Source organism: Haliotis rufescens, unplaced genomic scaffold (assembly GCF_023055435.1).
Source record: "Haliotis rufescens isolate VD_foot unplaced genomic scaffold, xgHalRufe1.0.p SCAF_1, whole genome shotgun sequence".
Taxonomy (NCBI): Eukaryota; Metazoa; Mollusca; class Gastropoda; order Lepetellida; family Haliotidae; genus Haliotis; species Haliotis rufescens.
The window spans coordinates 83,390,804-83,418,774 of NW_025963779.1; the positions used below are offsets into that span (position 1 = coordinate 83,390,804).

The 27,971-nt window shown below is 40.7% G+C and overlaps 1 protein-coding gene across 1 annotated transcript; it reads right to left on the reverse strand.

Moving 5' to 3' along the window:
- Window positions 1–184: 184 nt before the first annotated feature.
- On the reverse strand, window positions 185–27,891 carry LOC124136918 (atrial natriuretic peptide receptor 1-like). Its single transcript, XM_046502983.2, has 18 exons — window positions 27,729–27,891; window positions 24,828–24,941; window positions 24,459–24,594; window positions 23,104–23,234; window positions 20,950–21,058; window positions 20,685–20,766; window positions 20,155–20,254; window positions 18,893–19,078; window positions 18,224–18,328; window positions 14,753–14,824; window positions 13,746–13,893; window positions 11,196–11,348; window positions 10,450–10,654; window positions 9,046–9,186; window positions 6,551–6,933; window positions 5,231–5,314; window positions 4,798–4,889; window positions 185–564 (listed from the first exon to the last, which is right to left on the reverse strand). The coding sequence occupies exons 1-18, from the start codon at window positions 27,852–27,854 to the stop codon at window positions 520–522; spliced, it is 2,412 nt and encodes an 803-aa protein (XP_046358939.2). The 5' UTR covers window positions 27,855–27,891; the 3' UTR covers window positions 185–519.
- Window positions 27,892–27,971: the final 80 nt, after the last annotated feature.

Below are 27,971 nucleotides of genomic sequence, written 5' to 3' on the forward strand. Positions count from 1 at the left end.
GTGCTCTCAGAGCACACTTGTTAAGCTTGTTCGCGGATCTCCTGAGTCGATGTGAAAACACCGTCATACATATATGCTTCAGACATATTCTTAAAGCCACGAGCCAACCACGTGTAGAGAAACAACGTCTATTATACCTATGATTCTATATACGTAAAATCAGCACTACAAAAAATTCTCTCTTTATTGCACAGGTTTAATACAAAATACATTCATGAATACTATTATGATGCAAAAATATTTCTTTATATTGTTTAAACGTTAGATTGTCACATTTCTTGATTTTGCCGTTTCGCGGTTACAAAATAATAAAATTATATTACGTGATATATGTATTGAGCGACCAGAATCCATCCTTAGAGTGTCTTAAGAAGCTGTCAATGGGCTCTTACAAAGCCTATTAAAAAGTCTGACGTCAATAGTTTTGTACTTCCTGGTATGTTTATCAACTCTGGAACAAACTATTTGTTTTTGACGGCAGCTGGCAAACACTTGTTTTCACGAACGTCATCAATGTTGTCAATTCCTCGCACAGAGCCAATATGTTGTCTGTATGCCCTTGCCCTGGAAGAAACATCATAAAAACATAATAATATCAAAAAATGATCATTAAAACTTTTCATGCACGTATATAGCATCACTACAAAATAAATGCGCTTAGATGTATATATAATAAAAAAATTGTGTTTTATGGTATGGGCTGGTAACACACACACACACACACACACACACACACACACACACACACACACACACACACACATATATATATATATATATATATATATATATATATATATATATATATATACTCAACAACAAAAGTTCCTGTGACACCAATACTTTAGTGTATTTTTCAAACAAGTAAAGTTTGGTTTTCAATATTGTAGTACATGTATGGAATCAAGTCACCAAAACGCAACTGCTTCAGAAAAGCATGCATTCCATGCAAAAGTTGACTTTTATGCAAGCCCCATGCATTTCACTACCCAAGAATGGGTATACAAACATGTGCGTTAACGGGATTCCATATGCGTTGTTTAGCATCGTGCTGACAACAACCACCCAGGAAAAACAACAAAATTACGCAATTATTCAACATTACGAAATGCAACGCCTGAGTGTCTGCGAGCCATTGGTATGCTTGAAGCAGGATCGAGTCAACGTGATGTTAACGTCCGCAGAGACACCATTTGGGGTGTATGGCAACGTTGGCAACAGACGAATGCAGTCAGGGACCATCCTCGGAGTGGCAGGCCACGCGTAACCAATAATCGACAAAACAACTGGATTCGAACAACACACCGACGAAATCGATTCCAGCCAGCAACAGTGACTGCAAGAAGCATCCCTGGCCTTCGACGAATATATTCACAAACCGTACGTCGTCGCCTCAGATGTGCAGGGATTGTCGCCAGAAGACCCGCCAGACGTCCCATTTTGACAGGAAACCACCGTCAAGCACGTCTACAGTGGTGCAGACCAGCGTCTACGCTGGACGACCATGCAGTAGGGACAAGTTTTATTCACTGACGAGTCTCGTTTTCACCTCAGCCACAGCGGTGGACGGATTCGAGTGTACCGACGTCGAAGTGAACGTTACGTCAATCATTGTGCCATGGAAGAAGATAGGTTCGGGGGCGGCAGCTTTATGGTATTGGATGGGATTACGGCAAGGCTATCGCGAACAGGTCATAGGCCCTGTTGTTCTACCGTTTTTGCGTCGTCATGGCCCAGGCATTACCTCTCAACATGACAACGCCCGGTCTCATATTGTTCAACTTGTTCAAGATTGTCTTCCACAAAACAACGTGAACGTCATCCCCTGGCCGGCTCGCTCCCCTGATCTCGAGCACATGTGGGATGAGATGGATCGGCCCCTTCGACGTCAACCACGTGTTCCACAGACACTCCAGGAACTTCGAAACATGCTCCAACAGATATTGACAGATATCCCACAGGACTTTGTCCTGGTCCATTCCATGAGACAAAGATGTGTTGCTTGCATCGCAACCAGAGGTGAACACACACGCTATTGATTTGTAAATTGACGTTTTGGCATGTTCATGTTTTTTATTAAATCACGCATTTTCTGAAGTCAGTTTGGCAAATTAAACCATTTGAACACTTACAGGAGTCTTTTATCTGTAGCAAACCGAAATTGTTTCAGATTTGGTAAAAAACATAACTTTGCATTAAATCTTATTTAATGTCACAGGAACTTTTGTTGTTTAGTATATAATACGCCTACGCAGAATACATGCCCATTCTTGTTTTAAAAGGATGTGATCGGTCATAATGTTATTTGTAGTCAAGGAAACTCTTTTCCGACCTATCAGATCAATGACCTGTACTTGTTTGTTGTTTAACGCCGCACTCAGCAATATTCCAGCTATATGACGGCGGTCTGTAAAATAATCGAGTCTGGACCAGACAATCCAGTAATTGACATCGTGAGCATCGATCTACTCAATTTGGAAACGATGATATGCATCAACCAAGTCATTGAGTCTGACCACCCGATCCCGTTAGTCGCCTCTTACGACAAGCATAGACGCCTTTTTTTTGGTTGCTGAAGACCTATTCTAACCCGGATCTTCACGGGCATCAGGTCACTGAAATCCAATGACGTCAGATCAACATTTCCAAATACAGAATTACCCACATTGTACAATCTGGTCATGCTGGCATGGGTAAATGAAGCAATAAATGACATGGGTATTGTAACCCATGATCAAATGTAACTTACGTCCAGCTGCAATGTATAATCAGCAGTAATATATACTGTACCGCAAACGAAACGTCAGCCCCAGTACCATTGCATGAAAAGTTAATATCCGGGTAATTTTTGTCAAAATTTTCTAAAATTTAATATAACCTAGTCCGGAAAAATGGATTTGATGATAAAAAAACAAAGCAGATGACAATAAAACCGATCCCCCAAACGTATCACGGCAACGGCCAAGGTAACCCTTTGCACGTGTGTTCCGTGCACATTGAAATGCAAAGCGTTCCCCTATATCTTGCCCTATAAAAATCAAACCAGATCGGATAACATTCATTCGTTATTGAATTGCTACCACATGCCAAGATTGACAAGAAATCAGCGACACCAAGCCCTCGGACAAACTGCAAGCTGGACAAACCGCCCGGCAAGTACCCAATGCATTTCAAGTCCACGTAAGGACCATATCGGGCTCCAGCAACGGTACCAGACCACCAACTCTACAGATGACCGACGTCAGGATCGTCAGATTGTGCGACAGCATCTTCAAGATCGCTTTGTTACTGCTGTGGAAACTGCTCGACAGACCATGGGGACACACCAGCGAACACATATAAATATATGTATAAACACTCTTCTTTAAAATGTCCCATCCAGAAGCCTCTCGTACGTCGGCCCTGCGGTCTTCCAGCTAGGTACATTGATCAAGTCTGAAGACCACACGCCATACCTCATTTGGCACCTCGCCGCAACCACGAGTTTCAGCATGATAACGCCCGTGTCCACACTGCGAGAGTAACAAGAGACTTCCTCCAGCAGAATGGCATCAGAACCATGCAGTGGCCTGCCCTCAGTCCCGATTGAAATCCCATTGAGCACCGGTGGGACGAGATTCAAAGACGGCTGAATGACGTCCGACCAAGGCTGACAACTGCAGCTGAACTGCGTCAGGTGTTCCCCACAGTGTGGGCTCAAGTGCCTATGGCCTTCATCAACCGCCTCATCAATTCCATGTATCGACGTTGCACGGCAGTCATCAATGCACATGGCGGACACACGAGATACTGACTTGTGATGCCATTTTCTCAGAGACTAGTATTGTGTTTCACTTTAAGAACATTTGACACTAGACCTTGATGATCAGTTTCATCTGTTTAATATGTCTCAAATTATGTTTACAGTGTTTTGACAAATAAGGTTTCTCATATATCTATCCATGGTGACGTTTCTTTTGCGGTTCAGTATATGTGACCAACCATGAGATAAGGGACCTTATGGCTGACAAAAACACATTTTCACTTTTCATCATATTTTAAAACTACTGTATCTTCGGAACAAAAAAAAATACAATTCACAAGCTTCAATTCATATTTATTACAGAGATACATGCCATTAAACACTTGGACTAATTTTCCGACTAATAACTGTATCAGAAAAATAGTAGACATAATGTATGATGAATTAATAGTAGACATGTTTATATTACATTATTTAAGAATATATAATAAGTCCGCACGCATGGCGATCTTTACTGGAGTAAGTTGACGTGAAACGTTTTTATGACGTCACAGCAAAATTGTATCCAAGTACCCATAAGGTCCCTTTTCTCCTTTTCACATCAGCGTGGCGGGACAGGGAGCTCTAAGTATCAATTACTAGAATGGTCGGGGTAAATCTATCTTATCCCCCCCCCCCCCTTTTCCGTTCCTCCCTTATCACTTATGCTTTCGATGCACGTGAGTCATATTCATTACGTCCATGCTTGTGTGGTTCAACCCTATACTTGCGTCCCTTGGGCACGCCAGAAACCTATGATTGTTGGTTCGAACCCTGGTTCGCCCCGATTATGTTTCTAGGTTTGTCAGCACCATACCCGTGCTCGTGGGTTTCACCGAAGTGGTAAACGTCTAAGACCTGCATCACTTCGGGCTTTCCTCCCACATTAAGCTGACACGCCGCGATATAACTGGAATAATGTTAAAAACGGCGTTAAAACCAACTCACTCACTCACTCACTCAACCCTATCTACAGACCTCTATTTGTAGGAACAATGTTTCCGACAAAAACTTGCCTTAACTTCAATCTCCCCTCGTCGTGAGATGTTGTAGCTCTCCTTTTCCTGCAGGATTCTGGCAGTAACGTCGCTCATGTGTATCTTCAATGCTGTGACCACAAACAAGCAGTGAATACAATGCACTGACAGCATCACACGCCAATTGCAATCTCCCGATACAACCAGTATTTCAAGGTTAGAAACTCTTACGCCAATCATAATTGCACTCATATAGGTAACCATTCATGAGCTGAACAAGGTGTTCAGTAAACTGACGAATTTGATTTTTATGTATTTCAGCTGCAATATATCAGTTATCGTTCATAGTTCATAAACATATGAATTCCCTGTACTTGCAACGTTTACTATGAACTGTTTGGTTTCATTTTGACAAACAACAGGCAACGCTTGTAATGACATTTTATGTCTGCTTCTGACAATACAAACTCACCTTCTCCGTTTGATTCCATTCTGGCGGCCATGTTGACCGTATCGCCAAAAAGACAGTATCTAGGCATGATGTTCCCGACCACCCCTAGGGAAAGGAATTCAGTCAGTATGCACAGGGTCTTGACATGTATCTGTTTAATGTCATACTATTTACTATGTCCTTATGTACATGGAGGCACAGGTGGTCGCGTTGTCTGAGGCGCCGCAATTCGCCTAGTAGGGTTGCGTCCCTAGGACACAGGGCGGTCGGGTAGCCTAGTGGTTAAAGCGTTCGCTCGTCACGCCGAAGACCCGGGTTCGATTCCCGACATGGGTACAATGTGTGAAGCCCATTTCTGGTGTCCCCCGCCGTGATATTGCTGGAATATTGCTAAAAGCGGCGTAAAACCATACTCACTCACTCACTCACTCCCTAGGACACAACAGAAATCTATGATCGTGGGTTCGAATCCCGCTCGTCAGCCGCCTATGTTATCGGTAATATTTCGTCTAGATTCTGGTGGTATTTTAAATGTATGGGAGAGGGACGAGAGATGATTTAGGCGTTCGTTTCCGAAAAGATTATTTAATATCTTTTTAATGTTACTAGAAGTGTTAAAAAAGATATTTCGATGAGACACAATTACAAAATATGATCCGATTTTTTCCAGCACATTTGCGTCATACGTGACTCTTATGTTTCACAAGTGGTAAACGTCTGAGACCTGCATCGATTCGGGATTGCCTCAAACGTCAAGCCGACACGCCATAATATATATATAAAACTGAAATACTGTTCATAGCGGAGTTAAACTAACCTCACTATCTGTACAGTTCTCATACCATAGTAGGGTGTTGAAAGGTGTGTTTTGTCGGGTAAGCAGTGTGTGTTACTAAATATCGATCGACAACGTTTATCAATGCTCAGACCGCCTCCATGGTCTAGTGGTAGAGCGTCCGCCCGGAGAGCGGAAGGCCCGGGGTTCGATCCCCGGCCGCGACATACCAAAAGACGTTAAAAGATGGTACTTGTTGTTACCCTGTCTGGCGCTCGGCATTAAGGGGCTAAAACAAGGACTGGTCGGTTCGGTGTCAGTATACTGTGTCTGAGTGGGGTATTCATGTTAAACTGCGGCATGGTATCTCAGTGAGCTAGCACTATAAATCGGCATCAGTCCGGACTAGTACAAGCAGCCGCACAAACACACACACGTACATGCACGTCGCTATATAAGTGCAATAATCTTGGACGCGACGTTAAACCCCATTTCACCTCACCTCACTTTATCAATGCTCAAGATATCAACCACTGGTGTATGTGGCCCAGAACTGAACTACCCACCTGCAGCACAACTACCAGTGTGAAGTCCTATCCTCAGCTTCATTTGGTATTCAGGACAATGTGAAACTCTAAAACTTCCAATCGACTGCAACAAGTCGAGTGCCATGTTGGCAATCTCAGTCGCATGGCGGTTGCCGTTTCTGTCTGGAAGTCCACTGACAACCATGTAGGCGTCTCCGATGGTCTCCACTTTGTACACGTTATGGTGGCTGATGTTGGTGTCGAACATGGTGTACAAGTCATTGAGAAGGTCGACTACCTGTATAGGAGTGCTTCTGGCAGACAAATCGGTAAAGCCAACTATATCGGAGAAATACACAGTAACAGATTCGAAGATCTCCGCTTCAACCTTACAGCCTCGTTTCAATTTTTCTGCTATTGAACTGGAAATGAAAGAGATCAATAAATCAGTTTATCATGTTATATGGCAGTGTAATTTATTGTTAAACAGTTATTGTAACTGTATTGCACGGTTTCTGTTTAGATTAAGTAGAAGCTCATAGCATTGTATTCGGACAATGATTAGTTGTCAGGAATGAAGTACCATTTAATGTAAGCAGTGCTGAGGACGTTATTATATTTAGATAATGGATCTTGCATGGATGGATGTCAAGCGTAATAGAAACATGTGGAATATTCTGTGAAGTTCAAGTGTCACTGGACTGATCTGGCACTGTGAGGAAAGTTCGGGAAGCTACTTAGACTAAAGAAGTGGAGAGGACGCGTGCTTGTCTCATCTCACATTTCATCTCACTTTACATCAAGAACAGCTGTTGTGTGAAGGTCACTTATCACCCGAATTCCCAGCCTTGGACTATCTCGGAAGCTTGACCACTGTTGCTGATTGGTGAACATTGTTATCACTGAACCTTTGGCTATTACCACTGCCATCATATTTTGTATTTGATACTGCCATTGAATATTGTACTACCACCCTATTGCCATCTTCCTGAGCCAAGAGAGTTAACTGACTTTTAAAGTCCAGTTTCCACCCTTGCCGAACTAGGCTGGAATTACTGGGCTCGATCGTAGCGCGACCAGTGGCTATTACAGGTTATGTCCCTTCTATGCCTCTCCAATGGACCAATCAGATTCCACCTCTCGTATCACTTGCGTTTACTTCACACAAAATGCTGGCGCCCAGTCAGGACGATCTGATCGATAATCAAGATCTATATTGCGATAAAAGGGGTCTTACATCGCGAAATGCATCAAATCACGTGTGCACCTTGATTAAAACATGAAAATATTTGGAAAATATCCCTTGACAACGAGTTGGCGGTGCACATGCTTTGCAAATCCTGCAATCGACCGAAATCTGCACGACAGTTTACGAACCGGATTTTGATTTCGGTGCTCGATTTTGATTGGACTATGTATAGAATCGTTAGTCCAGCCAAAATGTAACTCCATAATACCAGCCTAGTTCGGCAAGGGTGGAAACTGAATTTTTTCTAGTCAGTTAACTCTCTTGCCTCGGCAAGATGTTGTAAATTCTGTGTCCTAATTTGTATTGACTTGTATACCTTGTTAATTGTAGAATACAAGAAATGATTGATACCATTTGTTGGTTTCAAACTTAATTTCTTTTATGTACATATTTCTGGGTTAACATAATGTTTTAATTTGGGAATCGACACGTAACGATTAAACATTTAGGTAATGGTTCAATTTATTGCCTTATATGTACCATCAACAAATATAAAGCCAGGTACTTTTCCGGAACTTGTTTCAGAAAATAGTTACGGTAGTTTCTGCACATTCATAATTTCTAATCCAATTCAAAGTCATGAAACTTGCTTTATATTGACCAAATATATAGTTCATCGTGATACATGCTATCTATAACAAGTGCGAAAAAGGCACGCACAGTCCGCTCCTTTTTTTAACCACCTGCGATTCGGCTTTGTTCTTTCGTGTATTTCTAAAATAGCAGCGAGACAAATACATCTTGATGAATTCTGACAGAAGTGTCGTAAAATCAGTTCAATAGCCTTTCGAATGGAAGATTTGTTATTCATCCGAAGTAATTTGGTGTAGAGGAGAAACAGCGTCTTCAATGGACAGATTTGTGTCGATATGTGCCCACAACATCAGGGTGATTGATAGTGGCATCATCATCAACTGTGACGTCCCTTAATAGAACCTCTACAAATGATATCTGCAAAATGTCAACCGTTTCGTTGAGTCGGGTGAAATTATCACTTGCTTATTTGCTTGTTTTACGCCGATTTGAACAGTATTTCAGTTATATCACGGTGTGTCAGCTTGCTTTTTTGGAGGAAAGTCGGAATTAATTAAGGCAGTAGACGTTTACCACTTTGGTGAAACCCATGAGTACGAGACAAACCTAGGAACATAATCAGGATGAATCTGGGACTCAAACCCACTACCATAGACTCCTGTAACGCCTAAGGGGCGCAACACTGCACGCCGAATTGCGGCGCCTTAGATGGGGCAACCCCTGTCTGATAGATGTTCAGGTGTATACTGACACTGGCAGCATCCTGAACAGCAACGTATCCGACTTCTTCCTCTCTTCCACGAGGTCGCTAGTCCGCTGCTCGATGATTTCCTCAAGGTTGTTGGCGTACTTCTCCAGCATCAGGATCATGTTATCGACGATGTTCAGCTTCCTGTTGAAAAACAAATTATGTGAAAACACTCTTTCCGATTAAGCACATTCTACACTTTTCTTCGAATGTCTTCGTGATCTTGTGGAAAGAGCGTCTGAGTGGACAACGGATGGTCGGCGGATCTCTCCGCGACTGCGTTAATCCCAAGGAAATGAAACTTGTTGTTTCCCTGCCTGGCGCTCGGCATAAAAACAAGACCAGTCGGTTCGGAGTATATACGGTGTATGAGTGGGGTATCCGTGCTACGCTGCGTTTCTAAGTGGGCTAGCACTATAAGATCGGCATTAGTCTGGACTAGTACGTACGCACATACACACGCACACACGCTATATACAACTGCGATAATCTTGAACCTGACGTTAAATCACATTTCACCTCACCAGACTTTACCTCACTTACTCTACTCTTCGGTACGGAAAACGATTAAAATCCGAACGCGAACATAATTTGACCATTCGTCGTTTGATTGGGATAGTGTTCCGGCGCATTGCGGGGGCACGGGTGGCCCAGTCGTGTAAGGCGCCGCGATTCGCCGTGCAGAGTTGCGTCCCTTGGGCACGCCAGAAACCTATGATTGTGGGTTCGAATCCCGGTTCGCCCCGATTATGTTTTCTAGGTTTGTCAGCACCATACCCGTGCTCGTGGGTTTCATCGAAGTGGTTAACGTCTGAGACCTGAATCACTTCGGGCTTTCCTCCCACATCAAGCTGACACGCCGCGATATAACTGGAATACTGTTAAAAGCGGCGTTAAACCCAACTCACTCACAATGTAGATCTACCTATTTATCTGTGTGGTTCATAGACGCATTTTGCACTGTGAAGCCCACTCTCAACATAAGCAACCGTAGTCTCAGCTTATGCATCAAGACATGAAAATATCCAAGGCCAACCAGACGCGGTTGAGAGCACGAGCAACTATCAACCTCGGGGCACCATGACACACCAAATCAACCAAATCACACTTTGTCAACTGCTGATTCGGTCGTCCCGTTCGTCTAGCATCAGGAACTCTGGGCTTATTCAACATACAATTGTTTATGATTGAAGCACGAAGTGGCGCGTGTTTTAGACGTTTACTACTTTGGCGAAACCCACGAGCATGTCTACTGCGCTAGTACCTAGAAACACAATCAGGGCAAACCGGGATTCTAACCCCCGACCAAAGGTTTCCGACAGGCAAGTTGAACGCCTCAGACAATTGAACGATCCGTGATCCTATTAAAGACCATATGTGGCAAGGTACTGAATGTATTCGACTTACCTGCCCTTGTTCAGTGAAAACAATGTTTGCTTGATACTTGTACAGGAGGGTCTCGTGTCAGGGACTTCCCCCCAACAACTTTTCATCAATACCACGGCTGATTCAGGGACGTCTTCAAGGCTGGACTCAGGCTCGTTTTGGAGGTGGTTGCCAGTGTCAGGGCGGAACAAAGGGTTTCGTGGTTGTGTTAGGTTCTCAATAATCTCTGAAGAATACAATTGATGTGTGTTTGGTACCATTAGAATTCGTGTAGGTTAAGTTTTTATAAGGGTAACGCCATTTTTCAGGGCATTATCATTTGCAGAGGCCTGAGGTCTTCCATTAACTGCCCGACTAAGGAGGGCAGTTGAAAAGCCCGAGGGCTTCTGCAAATGATAATGACCTGAAAAAGAGCGTTACCGTTATTATAGCTAAAATGGATGGAATATTTTATCAAATATAAAGAAACAACATCGGTTTTGAAACACTTACTGCAATCAACGCGAATGTCACTGACCACATTTTACAAATATGGAAACAAACCAGATGACGTCACTATAATACGTGACGTCATTTTCTCTACCCTATGACGTCACCTAACAACGGGCTTGATAATGGCCCGTCGTCAAGCAATATGAGGGCATTATCAAGTTACAGTGGCCCGCTCATTTCTGATAACGTGCGGGCGGTTTAATGATAATTCTATCCATTTTAGCTATAATATCTAATAAGTGTAGTTTTCTTGTTCTATAGTATAAATAATGTACCTTCGGGTGTGTACTCATCTGTATCATAAGGTGGACAGCGTTGCAAGATCTCGTACATTATAACACCAAAGCTGTATACGTCCGCCTTCTGAAGCTGAGTCGGAGCCATGGGGTCTTTAGAACGCAGCACCTCCGGGGCTGTCCAGAATTGCCCTGTGTTCAACACAGGAGATGGCATTTTAACTGATGAACGGTATACGCTTGGGTATGGTCCAAAAACCGGCATGCAAAGATGTTATAGCTTTATATTGTGTACAACCGTGGTTAAGAGGAGAAGCGTCAGAAAGAATAACACTTTGTCTCAATCTTTCTGAGCGATTATATTTTAACAGTCACCTGTTGGCTTTAATATTTTGCAAAAACAGCGATCTGAACCACGATTTAACATACTCGCATTGTGTAATACCTGCAAAGTTCATACTCGCATTGTGTAATACCTGCAAAGTTAACTTTCGCGTGACGTAAAGTTTGGTTTGTCTGTTGTTTAACGCCGCACTCAGAAATAGTCCAGCTAAATGACGGCGGTCTGTAAATAATCGAGTCTGCTCCAGACAATCAAATGATTGATATCATGAGCATCGATCTACGTAATTGGGATACGATGACATGCATCAACCGTTAGTGGCCTCTAACAAGCATAGTCGTCTTTTACGACAAGCATGGGTTGCTGAAGACCTATTCTATCCCGGATCGTCACGGGTCGCGTGACATAACGAGGTAAAATACATCGATTATCATATTGATGGAATTAGTGTTCCTAACTGAGCTAAAACAAACGATCGGAAATGAAGCAGTAACCAAATGTAACTTAAGGTTCAGAATAATACAGCGCAATGAATACGTGGTTGCAACTGTTGGTCTAGGTATTTCTTACACACCTGTGGGTGAGAAACCCATTTGAGATAACTGGTATCAAACATATGTGTGAGATCGAATTCCAGGCCCGTGATTGGCTACTCCATTGTGATGACCTGAGGTCAGATGATAACGGACTACTTTCCTGAGTGTAAGTCATTCATAAGTTGCTCGTGCTTCAGTCGAATGTTCACCTACGTCTGTAGTGAACAACAGGACCGTGTAATTAATAATAAAAATAAACAAACTCGTCCTCGTCTGCGAGTTTGTTTGGTATTGTTAACAGTTACATTATCTGTTGTTATGTCAACATTATCGTTTTTTCAGAGTGTAAACCCCCTGGATGCCACAGCGACACATATGTCCCTCCTCTTCAACCCTCACTTCGAAATCGAATAAAATTCAAAATATATCACGCAGACTAATACACTTCTGTTTATCATTTACTGTCATTTTAGGCAAGTCAAAATTACTGAAAGTGACTTCTGAAAATTAGATACATTGTAAACCTCGCCAAATCACAATTCACGGCGTTATATAAATATTTATTGTGTGTTTAGAAATCTAAATATCGGATATTCACTCGAATAATTAAAGTAGAAAAATAGCATATTAGCGATCACGGGTATCAAATCACTAATGATAATTCTGAAACGTCTCTGATGAGCCTAGAATCGTTTAGAATGTTTTGGAAAATACGCATACACGAACGCCTAAGTGTACATTCCGCAATATTGGATTGGATTGTGTTAACAAAATGCCGGTTATAAGACGCCTATTCGATCAGGTTTATTTCAAACTCAGCTGCTATACATGACTCCCTGAATTCCTCATACATTTTCGAAACAATGGATAAATGGTCTTTGTCACCAATGCAAATTATCTAGATGAAATCATGCGTAATAAATTAGGTATGGAAACGAAAAATGTGCTTGGAAAACTGTACTTCTCCTTGTTACATTGGAAAACATGGTAAACAAATAACAGTACGCATATTGTCAGAATGTTTCTGATTACTTACATGAAACATTTATGTGTTTACGATCCCCCAATCAACGAAAATCCTCCTCTGGAAATCCCGCGTACTGTTGTCAGTGAACACGCCATTTTGTAAAAGTCGGTCACCGGTAGTGATGTCATACAGAAGTAAACATTGTTGTACATATTTGGTAATTCCTTTGAGGTGTAAACTTTCAACTTGTATTGGCACCCAGCGTGTTCTTTGTTTTTGTCTAGTTTGCATTTTCATCATCGCCTTGATAATCCACAGATGTGACGGAAACCGTTTTGTGTAGGGTCACATTATTTATGAGAAGTAAGCAGCACATACTTAGGATGACGTCACTTATGACAGTGGTGTTGTGTATTAATGCGCTACTGCAATCATGAGAATAGACAAAATTCATCGGTTCGATGCTAAAAAGGTGCGATTTTAGGGTGTGTAAGAAACAGATTACTGCACTCGTGCCTGTCAGATACCATTGATCTTACAACTCGTTGTTACAAAGCGTATCTAACTCGCTTTCGCTCGTTAGATACGTTTTGAAACAACTCGTTGTAAGATCAATGGTATCTGACAGACACGAGTGTAGTAATCTCTATTTCATAGAATTATGACAACACGTGACTAGCCTATTGCATCTTCAGCAATACTATCATGAAAAAAGATTGATTGACTAATTGATTTACTCCAACCTTGAAAAAGTTGATACTCTGAAGGACGTCGCAAGTGTTTCATGCCGAAATCGGTTAGTTTAAGTACCCAGCGGTTGTCAACTACACAGTTGCTGCTCTTTACGTTGCCATGGTGGCGAAGAGGTGATGAATGAATGTAGCATAAACCCTGAAACATCAATATCGTATTTAATATAAATATATATTATCCACGTGAGAATGCATTTTCAGTCCCGAAAGGCGTAACCAGTACGTCTTTCTTAACATATGGTAAAGACAATTATTTAACCAAGGCAAAAGTATTTGTGAACATAAACGTATTGACAAGTTACTGACCTGAAAGTGTTATATAAGGCCGATATGATCAAATGGACTATACGGCATTAAGAATTAATATATTTCCCAACTGTGGACGGCATGTCGATAAAGGTGGTTAGCTTGGTGCCGATTTTTAAAAGAAATCCTGGATCAAATATAGCCTAATAACTATTCTATTATGAAATTGAGGCATTTCAATAACGTGTATGACTAACACAAAAATCGCCAGGCTGAATTTAAATTTGATATTTTGAATCTTTAAAATATCTTATTGAAAACAAAATTCTTCAGAAAGCATTTTTGATCTTTCATCAACTCAACAACAACCAGTTCATAATAATTCTTGCAAGAGAAGAGTTCCGAAATATATTATTCTAAAATAATCTTATATGATAGCTACATTTACCATTGTGCACTTATTCATAGGCTTCCACATAACACAAACTCGATCAGCTTCAGGCATAAAAGACACATGAATTGATTTTACCACAAAATAATACATAAAGACGAACGAGAACATCGCGTTGATATATAGTTAGTCAGTTTTGCTTCTGTTATTGTCATTCTTATAGGACACAAAAAGCTCTGGTATTGACCAGATGCTACGTGTTTCCATAATGGACCTTCAATGACAAATGTCCTCAAACGACATTATTTTGATGGGTTTTGTGATAAAATAATTCATCCTGTTTCATTTTGTGTCCACTCACATTGACCACATCGGTGATTAGACTCATCTTGAACATCCACTCTAACTTGATGTCTTCATTACCTATAATATCCTGCAAGAACAATGCTATTAGAATTCTGGTCAAGGACTGAGAGAAAACACATCGGCAGGATTTAGACAGATTTTCATGACAGAACTCAGATCCACTATAGGATTTAAATCAATGGTTGGACTGAGTTCCATGGTAGAACAAGATCTGAATTTGTTTCATATGTACGAATGCTGAATCTTTTTGAAACACAGCATATTACTTTTAGCCACTTGAATTTGTAAAGGTATTTATAAATTTAAGCATTATGTAATCACTCAGGACGGGTTACTGCCTAGATGATAGAACTTGTACTGAGAATTATGGGTTGGGAGGCCTTCATTTTGAATATTATTATATTGATACAAGATCCATGATATGACTCAGATCCATAGTGCTACTCGGGCCCTTTGTGGGATTCGGGTTTCATGATAATATTTAAAGCCCTGGTTGTAGTCAGATGCATCATAGAGACCAGTGGTTGTTCCGTACCGTTATATGAATGTTATATCACCAGATAGATATGACTCCTCCTTCTGGTGCATGCCTCATTATTCATACTACCGATGAATACGTGACGTTACATTTTAAGACAATTGCTATCCTTGAAAATGAACAGTGAAAATTATAACATTTACACAATAACATTTACACTACTGAACTACTATTTGCAACCTACATGACTTATATAGAAGGGAACATGTTTCACAGTTATTTGAGACCTTATACCTGCTTCCCTCAATCGTGTCAGCTTCCTTCCTCATTGGTCTGTCGGTACTACACCCCCGTACGTCTACGACCAATTGCATTAAGATCTTAGTTCTTGCGAGGGACGGTCGGATAGCTTAGTGGTTAAAGTGTTCGCTCGTCACGCAGAAGACCCGGGTTCGATTCCCGACATGGGTTCAATGATATTGATACTGCTGGAATATTGCTACAAGAGGCGTTAAACCATTATCACTCGCTAGTTCTCGCTTTGACTACCCAGGACACCTAATTGCGGGTAACGTCAGAAATACCTTTCGTCCGACCAATCAAACCGTCGTTTACCAGAAGGTGAAATTTGTTTTCTAATCATTCAACCTCGAAAAGGTTTACACGGGGTATTCCGAACGACAGTTACGTCTATACGACTAATTCCGTCAAAACCATCCTCTGTTGTTGCTTCAATAGGATAAGCATTTAAAACGGTAGAGGCTTTCCATGACCCGAGGTAAGTACTACCATAAAGTCAGGGTTATCTATTAGACATTCCAGAATCTTCTTTTGTTCAGTTTTCAAATTATAAATCAAGAACTCTGTCATAATCATTTTCAAAGCGTATTCTGGAATGTCCGTCAGTTTGAAACTAGTGCCGTAAAGCTACAGAAAGCTCCTTTCGGGTTGGCTTATGGCGACTTCGTGTTAGTCATTTCATTGGTGGGGTAATGCTCGCGAAAGGTCTTTCTGACATGACCTGTAGAGACCTGTACTCAGATCTCCGTGTAGCAGTAGCGAGCACTGAGGTCTGATTTTAATGAGAATGGTCGACGATCCGCGTCTTTAGTTCTGTTTAGCCACAACAAGATGACACGCCACGATGTTACTGAAATAGACTCACTGTTCAAAGTGACCATAAACTCCACTCACTTAAAATAAATGGTTGTCATGAATTTATTGATTGATGTGTTGTTGTAAAACCTTTTAACTAAATATGTGTAAGAAGGTAAAACTTCACGCCAATCTCATTGTTTAGAAGGGGATGCAAAAATGGCTTATTCTCTGAAGGAAAATTTATCATGTGCTCATATAAAGACAATCACAAAAGTACTGTCGTTCTTTAATTATAGGAACATTTTATAAAATACTATCTAAACAGACAAAAACCTCAAAATCATATGCTACTCGAAAGAAGTTAAGGACAACCCGATTCTTTCATATCACTATAGGGGCGTTGAGGTACATGTAGCCTCGTGGTTTTAGCGTTCGCTCGTCACGTCGAAGACCCGGGTTGGATTCCCGAGATGGGTACAATGTTTGAAGCCCATTCCTGGTGTCCCCCGCCGCGATATTGCTGGAAATTTGCTAAAAGTGGCGTTAAACCATACTCACTCACCCACCCACTCATTTATGAAACTATAGTTAGTCATCACATGACAGATTAACTGTAGTAATATTAAAGAACCGGGTGGTCCTTAAGTCCATTGATTAACTGTATTAGAAATATGAAATAACCTTCTTTGGAGTAGTTTACACTGAAACGAGAATGTGCATCGTACTGACAAAACAAAAGTTCATATCGGGGTGGATCTCCGATTTTAATCCATGAACAGAGAATTCTTCTGTCACCTGAGTGCTGGTGCCTCAATTATGAAATAATCTTGTGAAAGAAATTTACTTGGAAATAGACATTCTTTGTTATGGGTTTTCGGGTAGTTCTGGGTATTTGAAATAAATTTGAAATAAGCAGACGATTTGAAATGTTAAAATGTCCTCGTCGGGCAAACCAGTTGTTAAAGTATGAGCACGGAGCCGGAACCACTGGATATGGGAACAGACATGTCATTCAAAATAGAGGCTTCGAGTTACAAAGACGAGCTGTTAGAAACTTGTGATTTAGGGTTTAAGATTTCTCAAATCAATTAAAGCACTCAAAATTAAAAAAAAACATAAAAACTTTATGGATAACAACTTCTTATTTATTGCATTCAGCAACATTTCGATGTAGATTCGTACATCATTATCACTTAAGCTTATAACGGTGTAAGAATCAACGATCACTAACTTATTTCTAGAATGCCAACCAACAGTTAATTAAACCAGTTGCTTTTATCAATCTCATTCCAATCAGATCTTAGTTCTCGCTATCGCTCACAAAGATCTGAGGATATCCCATTACGGGTCACGTCAGAACCACCTTTGATCCGACAAATCAAAGCCTCGCTTACCAGATCATGAAAGTGACAGTCGGAATTTGTTTTCTAATCATGCAACCTCGAAAACGTTAACAAGGGGTATTCCGAACGACAGTTACGGCCCGTACGATTCAAAATCATCGTCTGTCTCTCGCTTCCGTGGGATAAACATTTGGACGGAGGAGGCATTGCACAGTGCGTGGGAAGCACTGCCATACAATCGCAACCATATATAAGACATTCATGTATGTTCGTTTGTTCAGTTTTCAAAATTTTAATCGAGAACTGTGTCAACATATTTTTCAAGTGTAGGCTGAAATGGAAGTCGCCAGGTTGAAACGAGTGCCGTAAAGGTCGAGTAAGCTGCTTTCTAATTGGCTGATGTCGACTTCTTGTTAGTCGTTTCAGTGGTCGGTCAAAGACCGCGAAAGGTCGTTCTGACGTGACCCGAAATGGGATGTCCTCAGATCTTTGTTTAGCGGCAGCGAGAACTTGATCTGATTTAAATGAGATTGCTGCTTTTATTTACCTGTAAGCTACCTTTAGAACAGTAGAGCGTGAGCCAACATGGCAACCGGTCATCAACGCAAAGGCCAATAAATGCATTGACGTTCTCGTGGCGCAAATCTTTCATCTGAAGGGAACACACACATTATCCAATGCAAAAAAGATATTATATACTTTAATAAACGGTCCACATGACATGATGGACATTGACCATGTGAACACCTGTGTTAGAATATGTTTTATGAAGCGTGTTATGTTCTATTGCCAGGGCATCCAATGGGTTAATGTAATCACTGTATTGGAACATACAGATAGCTCCCTGAGGAATCGAAGTGGAACACTGATTTACATCAATCGGTCTTCATGAGCTCGTTGTCTTTTCTTTAACGATCAAAACATTACAGCTGTTTTCGTAGCCCCCTGCAGATCGACTAATCTAGATACCACAATGGCACGCTTTGACATCTAAAAATCTCATTTCCTGCATCATCAATTCACTTCCCATCGTCAATTCTCACCGGATATATAGCTACCCATTTACAAAATCACCATATTAACAGCCAACTGGGAAGTTAAGATTAACCATTTGGTACATGTTTGTGTGCCTACTTGATGGCTGACGTCAGGTCAGGCGGTTCTTCAGCAAATACTTTCCTTGTAGTGTAATCATCTTTTAATAACAATTACTTACAGCTTTGAGTTGGAGCATGTCTTGTCTTGACATCGTTGAGACGTTGATGGTGTACTCTATTTTCCTGATCGCCACAGTGTTGCCTTTGCAGTACCCAATCGCTGAGAATATTTGACCTTCACCAATCCCTCCAGTGTCCAGCTTTAAGGAGCTAAGGAGGCTGGACGCAGTATTATTTATGCTTATCTGGAACAGATGGGTACAAATACACGTATTTTAGCCTATCCTTGTACACTCAAGGAAAAACGCAAATTTAACCATGTTCCTATTTAAAGTATTGCGTATCTTTTATTACAAGCACATAGTTCAAACCTCCTCTGCACTGTTTGGATGCCTTAGGGACAGAAAATGTGAAGCGGCGTTTTCCCCGACGCGCATTAAAACGGTTTCGAGTATCCTTGTCTATGTTAACTGGTGATGTGTACATGGTTACACCATTGATCAATCTGTCAAGTCGCTAAGTCCATATTACCATTATAATTCTTAAAAACAATTAACATTTAGTTATCAATTAATAAATATGAACACGGTTACTGTGGCCTTTGCGCTGAAGAGAAAACTATAAAGCAGGTCATTTTCGAAATCTATGTTGCTATCTGGCTTCAAGACAATACCACAATAATGCACAGTCATGGTTTTGACAATGGAACACTTATATGTGATGTGATGTCAACACTCCTGAAGTACCAAACTGAGATGCCTTATGCAATGAACACGTGACAGAAAAAAATAATCCTGAACGGGATTCGAACCGACAAGCAGCGTATCCTGCCAGCTAATAAACAAATCTCAGAGTTTTCTGGATATAACGATCTCATAGAGACAGAGTACTCAATAAGTTCGTATCAGTGGAGTTCGACTCGGAGAAAAGCGTAAAAAATATCAATGTAGGCGTACAATTACATGACGTTTTTTAAAAATATAGTTGTTCGAAACTACGAAATATCGCTGTAGATTGAAACAATGTCCCTGGAAGAACGCTGCTAACGTCAGCTAGCACAGAATTCAGTACACTCGTACACGTATCGTGTTCCTAAAATATTAAGAAATATATTGGCGAACGTCACGAATCTATTGACATTATCATATGTCACAAAACAATATCTGCGAAAATATTTTCCTTGCATACAAGATCACTCAATACATTTGCAGCGCTGTCCACAAAGATTTATACGTTGTCTGCACGTCAGACACGTCGTGTAGTTAATGTTCCTTCCTGTTTCACTACAAAAAAAACCCTACATCGACTCTGTGTTACTTACCATACTTATACTGCCAGCCAGACGATTCCTGCTGAACTTAATATCATCATATGGTATCATCCACAGTCGTTGTTGTAACTTGCGTTCTAGGCTTGAACGCCTGTCGTTGTGTAAAAGACATTAATCGGAATGCAATGTAAGTCATATATTTTGTCAGTTGCATGTTAACACATGATTGAATTGATTAAAACACTTCATCACGTTTCTTTTTTTCATTTCTATTTATCTTAAAGGAAGTAAATGGATGTATCAGTGAGAACACATGTATGATTATTATAAAGAATATAAGGTATGATGCGAGTCATTTGTTGTCCAATGGAAACGTTGGAACTGAAAATATTGTTTTGAACATTACTTGATATGCTCATGTGACTGGCAACTGTACCTATTCCGTACTTGCACGTTTATAATGTGACTTATAACATGATCAAAGATTTCACCTTGGTGTAAAATAATAAATATAATCGTTTCAAGAGCTGTCCGACAAACTCAAAATGTTTTACCTTCCTAATCCTCGATTGCAACTTTACCTGAAAAGGATAACAATTACGATGATGACCACGATGACGACGAAACCCACTAATACTGTCACAATTATTATGAAGACCCGATCTGGAAGGCAGAAAATTACAACAGTTAACAACATATCAATAACCATTACAAAACTCGAGTTGTAACTTTATTTATTTTCAGTTATATATAGACTGGGACATTCGTTTAATCAATGTGAAATGCCACTCTGGCTTCAAGATATCTAACTGTTTATTTGCATGAAAGTGGAACTTTGCGTCTTACATGATCTGTCTTTTGGGCACAACTCCTCCGAGAAACCACAAACAGGGACATCTGGCGGAGGTTTGCCGTCGCTTGTTGCCCACACGACGTCCTGTATTACGTGGATTTTCTGTAACGTAACAACCTGCACGTGTCCACTTTAGTCAGACAAACTATAACCAAACAATGCATTGAGCTGAAGAGCTCTTAATTCCTTATAACAACACCCAGGGTGAGGACACAGTAAGGTTAAACCGTGTCCACCAGACAGTCTCAGGTGGTTAACGTCATATCCCTTATCAAATCAGCTCTATTTCTCAAGCATAATTTAATTTGCGACCTTTTGAAAGACCCTTTTTGAAATTAAAAAATCATACTTAACAAACCTACATATTACCAAATACAAACATTTATACACCCGTTCTACATTTCGTTCCAATTGGCCTGGATCATTCAACTTGCTCGCGAAGGTCGAAGGTCGTATACGATGTATATGTATAAATAACTTTTAACTGTATCATATATATTCATGAAAAAAAATTGTTTTCGTTTTTTAATTCGAGTGAGCACAATCTTAGGCTAAAACTGCAAAAGGACAGTCAAAATATGTCTTTGTACAATGCAAGCGATACAAACGTAGCGGCTGATAAAAGAGACCATGATTCAATAATCCATATGTAATATTTTATTTGTTCTCGTTCAATCTATTATACATTTTGAAGTTACTTTAAAGTTTCAAGGAGTAATGTAATGGTGTGGTATTATGAATGAATTTAGAATATGAATAGTGAAAAACAGTCACCACATGGGATGTGTATGTGTCTTCCAACTGCACACTTGTGCCGAGGTCCGGTGGTCATAAAACTAATTGGTTCCATAAAAGGAGCAATTAGTTTCGCAGATATTCCGCTGTACTTGCTGTGGTTCACTACCAATTGTCATACGCCCCATTTGTCAGACGACCCAATCATTAGACATACCAGTCAAGTGTGAACAGTGTATCTGCCTGGTCTAACCTACTAATTACTGAGCTGCCCCATACTGTGGGCAGAGCATTACAGCTACTTTAACCCGTCGAGCGATACAGATTAACAGATTAAATACATTGTTAGGTAGAATAAGAACACGTTATATAGATTAAACTTCTCCATAGCCTGAGTATAATTGCACATGTACTATAAGTACCGTACTATATAACTTATATCCAACCAGACACATGGGTATTACTTACCCATAGGTGAAATATTTTAATAACGCCACAAATTAGTTGAATTAAGTTAAAATGAGTTGAAACATGTGTCATGATGCTTGTAGACAGACCTTTATGTATTTGCCAAAGAAAGACACGAGTTTTGAGCAAAGGAGAACTATTCTCGCCCATGGGCCTGCCCATGAGCCAAACCTTTTCGCAGGCCCATGGGCGACATACATGTAGTTTAAATTTTGAGTTTTCGAAAGATTTTTTCACATGATTTCTATTTTGCCATGTACCCATGGGAACAGCATGTTCAATTGTGTAGATACCTTGACATAGACTGGCCACAGCATGGAGAGTGTCTGGACAAATGGGTTTCCAGAATAAAAATGGGATGTGTTATAGAATTTTTCTCGCTGATACAAATGATTCTTTAAGAGGACGTATTTAAATACGAAGCTGTGCTACCGGTAAGCCTAGTGCATTTATTATAACAGAATAGAGAAAAATGAACCGAGGATGCCGTAAAAGAGGAGTACATTCAATCAAGGTTGTGACATTCGAGGCATTCATTACTACTGGGATGACTTGGAGATTTTTAATATTTGGGAATGACTAAATTAAAATTGTTTTTCAATGAAGAACAATTTGACAATTACAAAATGGTTTCAAGGGTACTTGCCTATGCAGGCATATCTCATAAAAATTATGTTGGAGATAGTATGGGCGCTTTCGAATTCAGTGGCGCTGATTTTGGAAAAGTCGCGCAATCATACATGACTCAAAGCCATTGTCAACAGGACAGTATATGCCTAGTATGCCTAGGCACCACACACTGTTGTACAGCGTAACGTTCGTAGGTCCGTTGGTAATATGATCCTACATTCTCCTGACTATTATCTTTGTCAGTCCCATACACGTCACCAAAACAGTAAACGTCTTTTCCACAGTGACGTGACGTGTATTGTGACATAACGCACCTGGTCATCCGTACTGGTCAGTCTGGCCTCAATGACCACATTGAAGTGTTGTCCTCCTGGTTGTAGGTCCCACACCCAGTAGTCCGGCTCCCGGTCACCGTTGTTGTCCACCTGCACAGTTCCCGTGATGCCTGAAAAAGGACTTCCACATAATTCACATGACAGAGGAAGTGTTGCTCTATTCAGTTTATCTCTGATATTGCAGAAACCCATGGGTGAGGGGAGGGTGAAGCATTTAATATCCTGGGGCGAGCCTGGGTTTGTTTTGGTTTGTTATATTTTTTTATACATGTTATTTTTTTCAATCGCTGTTTCAAAACATAAATTTTCTCTCTGAAAGGGGAATCGAACAGTTTGTTTTTTTATTGTGAACAACAGGTATTTTCTCCAGGAAATTCAGTATAGTCAGCGAACCGTTTTGCGTCAAACCTGAAGTAAAATTAATTCTTTCAAGTATTTACTTGAACAAATTATCTTTTCGAAAAAGCCACCCACAACCCCTACCCACCCCTCCCTAGTCATTGACATCATGAGCATCGATCTACGCAATTGGGATACGATGACATGCATCAACCAAGTCAGTGAGTCTGACCACATGATTCCGTTAGTGGCATCTAACGACGAGCATAGTTGCCTTTTACGGCAAGCATGTGTTGCTGAAGACCTATACTCAACCTGGTTATTCACGGGTTACTTCTACTGGACGTGATATAGTTGATGTGCACGTGGTAAGATTAATCCTCGATATTTGCTTTATAACTGTAATTATATATGTAACATACCTTTGTACAACACAACGTAACATCATTGTATACAAAACAACGTAACATAACTTGGTTTGTACAAAACAACGTAACGTAACATAGCTTTGTACAGAACAACAGAATGTGACATTGGTTTTTTTTCAAAACAACGTAACGTAACTTGGCTTTGTACAAAAGTAACGTTACATAGCTTTGTACAAAACAACGTAACTTAACATCTCTTTCTACAAAGACAGCGTTACGTAATTTGGCTTTGTACGTAACAACGTAACGTAACATAGCTTTGGACAAAACAAGGTAACGTACATAGCTTTGTACAAAACAACGTAACGTACATAGCTTTGTACAAAACAACGTAACGTAACATCGCTTTCTACAAAGACAGCGTTACGTAATTTGGCTTTGTACAAAACAACGTAACGTAACATAGCTTTGGACAAAACAACGTAACGTACATAGCTTTGGACAAAACAACGTAACGTACATAGCTTTGTACAAAACAACGTAACGTAACATCGCTTTCTACAAAGACAGCGTTACGTAATTTAACTTTGGACAAAACAGCGAAACGTAACATCGACTTCACATTACCGCGGAAGGATTTCCCTTTGGCTTTGTTAAATATCAGCGTTCCGTTCCGATGATCTGCTCCCTCGGTGACAACTTCATGCAGCACCAGCAGGTAGAGGTAGACGGCGTCGTGGAGGAAGGGGGAATAGTCGGAACCCTGATAAGCGGATAAATAGTATATTTGATGATAATTACGACATGTATCGAATGCAACACCGCAGAGAGGACGGGGGATTTCTCCGAATCACCTCTTGGCTAATTATCCGTTTCCGAGTAAAATTTATACTACATTTTAAAGACATGTTCAAAGACAGAAAGCAGAATAACAGCTTAAATTGTTGTAGTCTTGTCAGCGAGATGGCTACTGTAACTCTAAGTTGTATACCTTACCTTGATGCCTTTGACAAGGGTATAGTTGTAGTACCATGGTGCCTCAGCCATCTTTGCAGACACCAAATCCCGGAATGCCTGGACCTCAGCGCCCATCATCTCAGACACTGTAATCTGAAGAAAAAAGAAAACAGCAAATTAATGTATTCTGTGTCATGTCTATAAACACTTGACACAGTTGTATTGGATGTCTCCAACATTCTCAACATATCTTCATATTACGTGGCGGGACATTGTCCTATGTACAGCGCACAGGTCACAAAACAGATGAAGTTAAGCAACGTCGGTCTCGGAGAGTAGATGATGGGTGACCACGTTAAGCAGCTTGACTCCTGAGAGTTTCTAGGGCTTCGGTCCTGCCCCACACTGAAGCACATGTATCACATGTGGTGTCTCCTTAGGCAATTGACTTTGTTCGCAATGTGCCTCTGTTCACCCCGCAGTGAGTGGGTACCCGGTAGGATGAGATGGTAATGTTAACCTTCCAGCGCCTCACAGACAGCTTGGAATGTATACACCCCAGGGAGCTGAGAATGAAAATCGAGAGCTCACTGATCCATTGATAATACTAGTGTAGCGCTATGAGCATCCACTTGGTGAATGGATTCTGGCGCATTATAAATGCACTTATTATTATACTAATATTATTCTTATCACTATCCTATCACTAACTCAGTGAGTCATTGAGTGAGTGATTATTGTTTAACGCCACCTCAGTAATATTGCAGCTATTCTCGGGGACCTAACTCAAAGGAATAACAGAGAAATGTGTGCTACTTAATAACCACGCCTATGCATCCAGTGCAACAGTACCCACATTAGCAAGGTATCAGTGTAAGGCTAGCATATGTATTTGGCAGAAGACGGATGTGGTTATGGAATGTGAATCTTCACGTAAAGAAGTTATATGTGGTTACTGAGTTGTGAATCGGCATGTGAAGACTTTGTATATGGTTATGGAGTTGTGAATCGGCATGTGAAGACGTGTACTGTATACGTATATGGTTATGGAGATGTGATTGGGCATGTGTAGAAGACGATGTAGTTTCGTGTTGTGATTGAATTTAGATTAAATAACTATTAACCAATAATTACAAACTTAACCAATCACAAATATTGTTTACATGTTTTATAATAATTGCAAATAACGTGTTTTAAACCAGTGATAGCCTGCGAAGGGTTAAGGTATATGACGACTTAACGATACCATGCATTTTGTGTTAAACAACAAATTTATTACACTGATATGTCTTCCTTAAGACAAACATATTCATATAGACCATATAGCACATCACAGCTTCCACTTTATATGACCAATACACCAAGTAGCTCCCCAATCATTATAACACTACCGACACCATAGTAGGTTAGAATGTTCACACTTTTCCATAATTCTGAGGCATCCATACCATCATATTGCTCTGTGATTGGGCTTACATAAAGTATGAATCGATCGAACGAGATACAAAAGCTCTCTAATGCTACTGTCTCATTTAGAAGACATTACCGATTTGATAATTAGCAAATTTGTCAAGACCCGTGACCACTACCATCATTGTTATTCTGTGTTACATGATACTAATGCATGGGTTATTACTCCAGATGCTGATAAAGTAAAGTGCCATATATCGATCAAGTTAAAACAAACGTTATAGATAATTTATATGTTTGATGGATTGTTTTCGTGCAACCTAGCTTCAAAACAGCAAACAATGTCCGAATAAATACTATCATGTTACTTCATAACTTCAAAGCTTACCATAATCCACAATAACCTATCTTAAGTACTACCATGATCCGTGATTTTCGCGCCATGTAACAAAACATTCTGGCGTGATGGCAATGAGCTGTCATAAAATACTTACAAATACCTGTCATTGCCGATCGATTTGCAGCCCCATAGCGACAAATGGTACAGATGACAATAACGATGAACGGGTGATCACGGTGGATGGAGAATCCGTAGCTAAATAGACACCTGCATTGGTTTCCCAGGAAGGAAATCAATAAGTGTGGAGGGAGGTGGTGAATGGGGGGTGGGTGGGGGTTTGGGGGGGGGGGGGGGGGGGGGGGGGGGGCGCTTGGTCGCTTAATTCCAGATTTGACTTTGCGGTCACACTGTAAAACCGACAAAACCATTTATAACGAACACGCATATAACGAACTGACCGATATAACGAACTTATGTTTTAGTCCTGGCCATTTGTTGCATATATGCTGAATATATGCTTATAACGAACAACGGTTATTACGAACTAAAATTAGTGGTCCCTTCGAGTTCGTTATAACCGTAGTTTACTGTATATGCATGTGTCTATGAATCACGTCTTGGCTCTAGATCCATGAATCCTTCTTTTGGTTTGTTATGGAAATCAGCGATGCTGCTGTCATTGGGAGACAAAGGTGAGTGATCGAACCCGGGTCTTCGGCGTGACGAGCGAACGCTTTAACCTCTAGGTTACCCGGCCGCCCCTTTGGAGACAAACGTACAATCAATGACATACATGTAGATTATGATTTGTGGGTTGGCCTTAACCACTTCAGCGAAACCCACGAGGATATATTAGGCGCTGACCAAAATAATTAAAATCAGATATCCTCAGACAAGTGGACCATCCGTGCACACGCTTAGATTCGTGCATACCGATATATAGCGTACAACAATGTGCAACTAAAAGGTGACGCACTTTAATAAAGTGCTAATGTGTTGTCAAGGGGAAGTACACTAATTGGGTACTTACGTTTTTTACAGTACCACTTTCGTCATCCTACAACGCTATGGAGCATTTGATCTGTGTGTAGTAGGTAACAACAGCGTCTAATGCTCAATGACCGACGCCTTCCGCTGCGACATCGTAAATAGAAGAATGAATTGAAGACAATACCAGCACAATGAGTTACCTGGAAGACGTATGAGAACGCTGCTTTGGCCTCCTCGTCAAGATCATCTCCTTTCACCCACGGTGTCTGGACATTGGCTGGAGGAAGATGCTCCGGGATGAAGAAGACGTAAGTTCCATCCATCATACCTGCACGTGCTGCTTGTAGAAGGATTTTCCGTCGATCAGCTGTGTTTTCAGTACACAATATTACAACTGAAAATCAAAGGTTAACACTAGCGGATGGCCCATGATAGGTCAGCAG

Excerpts from the sequence above, each read along its gene's own strand:
- LOC124136918 (XM_046502983.2), bottom strand. The coding sequence starts at position 27,854 with ATGATGGATGGAACTTACGTCTTCTTCATCCCGGAGCATCTTCCTCCA. Across the intron at positions 13,894-14,752 it reads TAATCACCGATGTGGTCAAT|GGTTTATGCTACATTCATTC; the intron begins GTGAGTGGACAC and ends TTGATGTTTCAG. Across the intron at positions 5,315-6,550 it reads CACTGGTAGTTGTGCTGCAG|GGGTGGTCGGGAACATCATG; the intron begins GTGGGTAGTTCA and ends TCCTTTCCCTAG.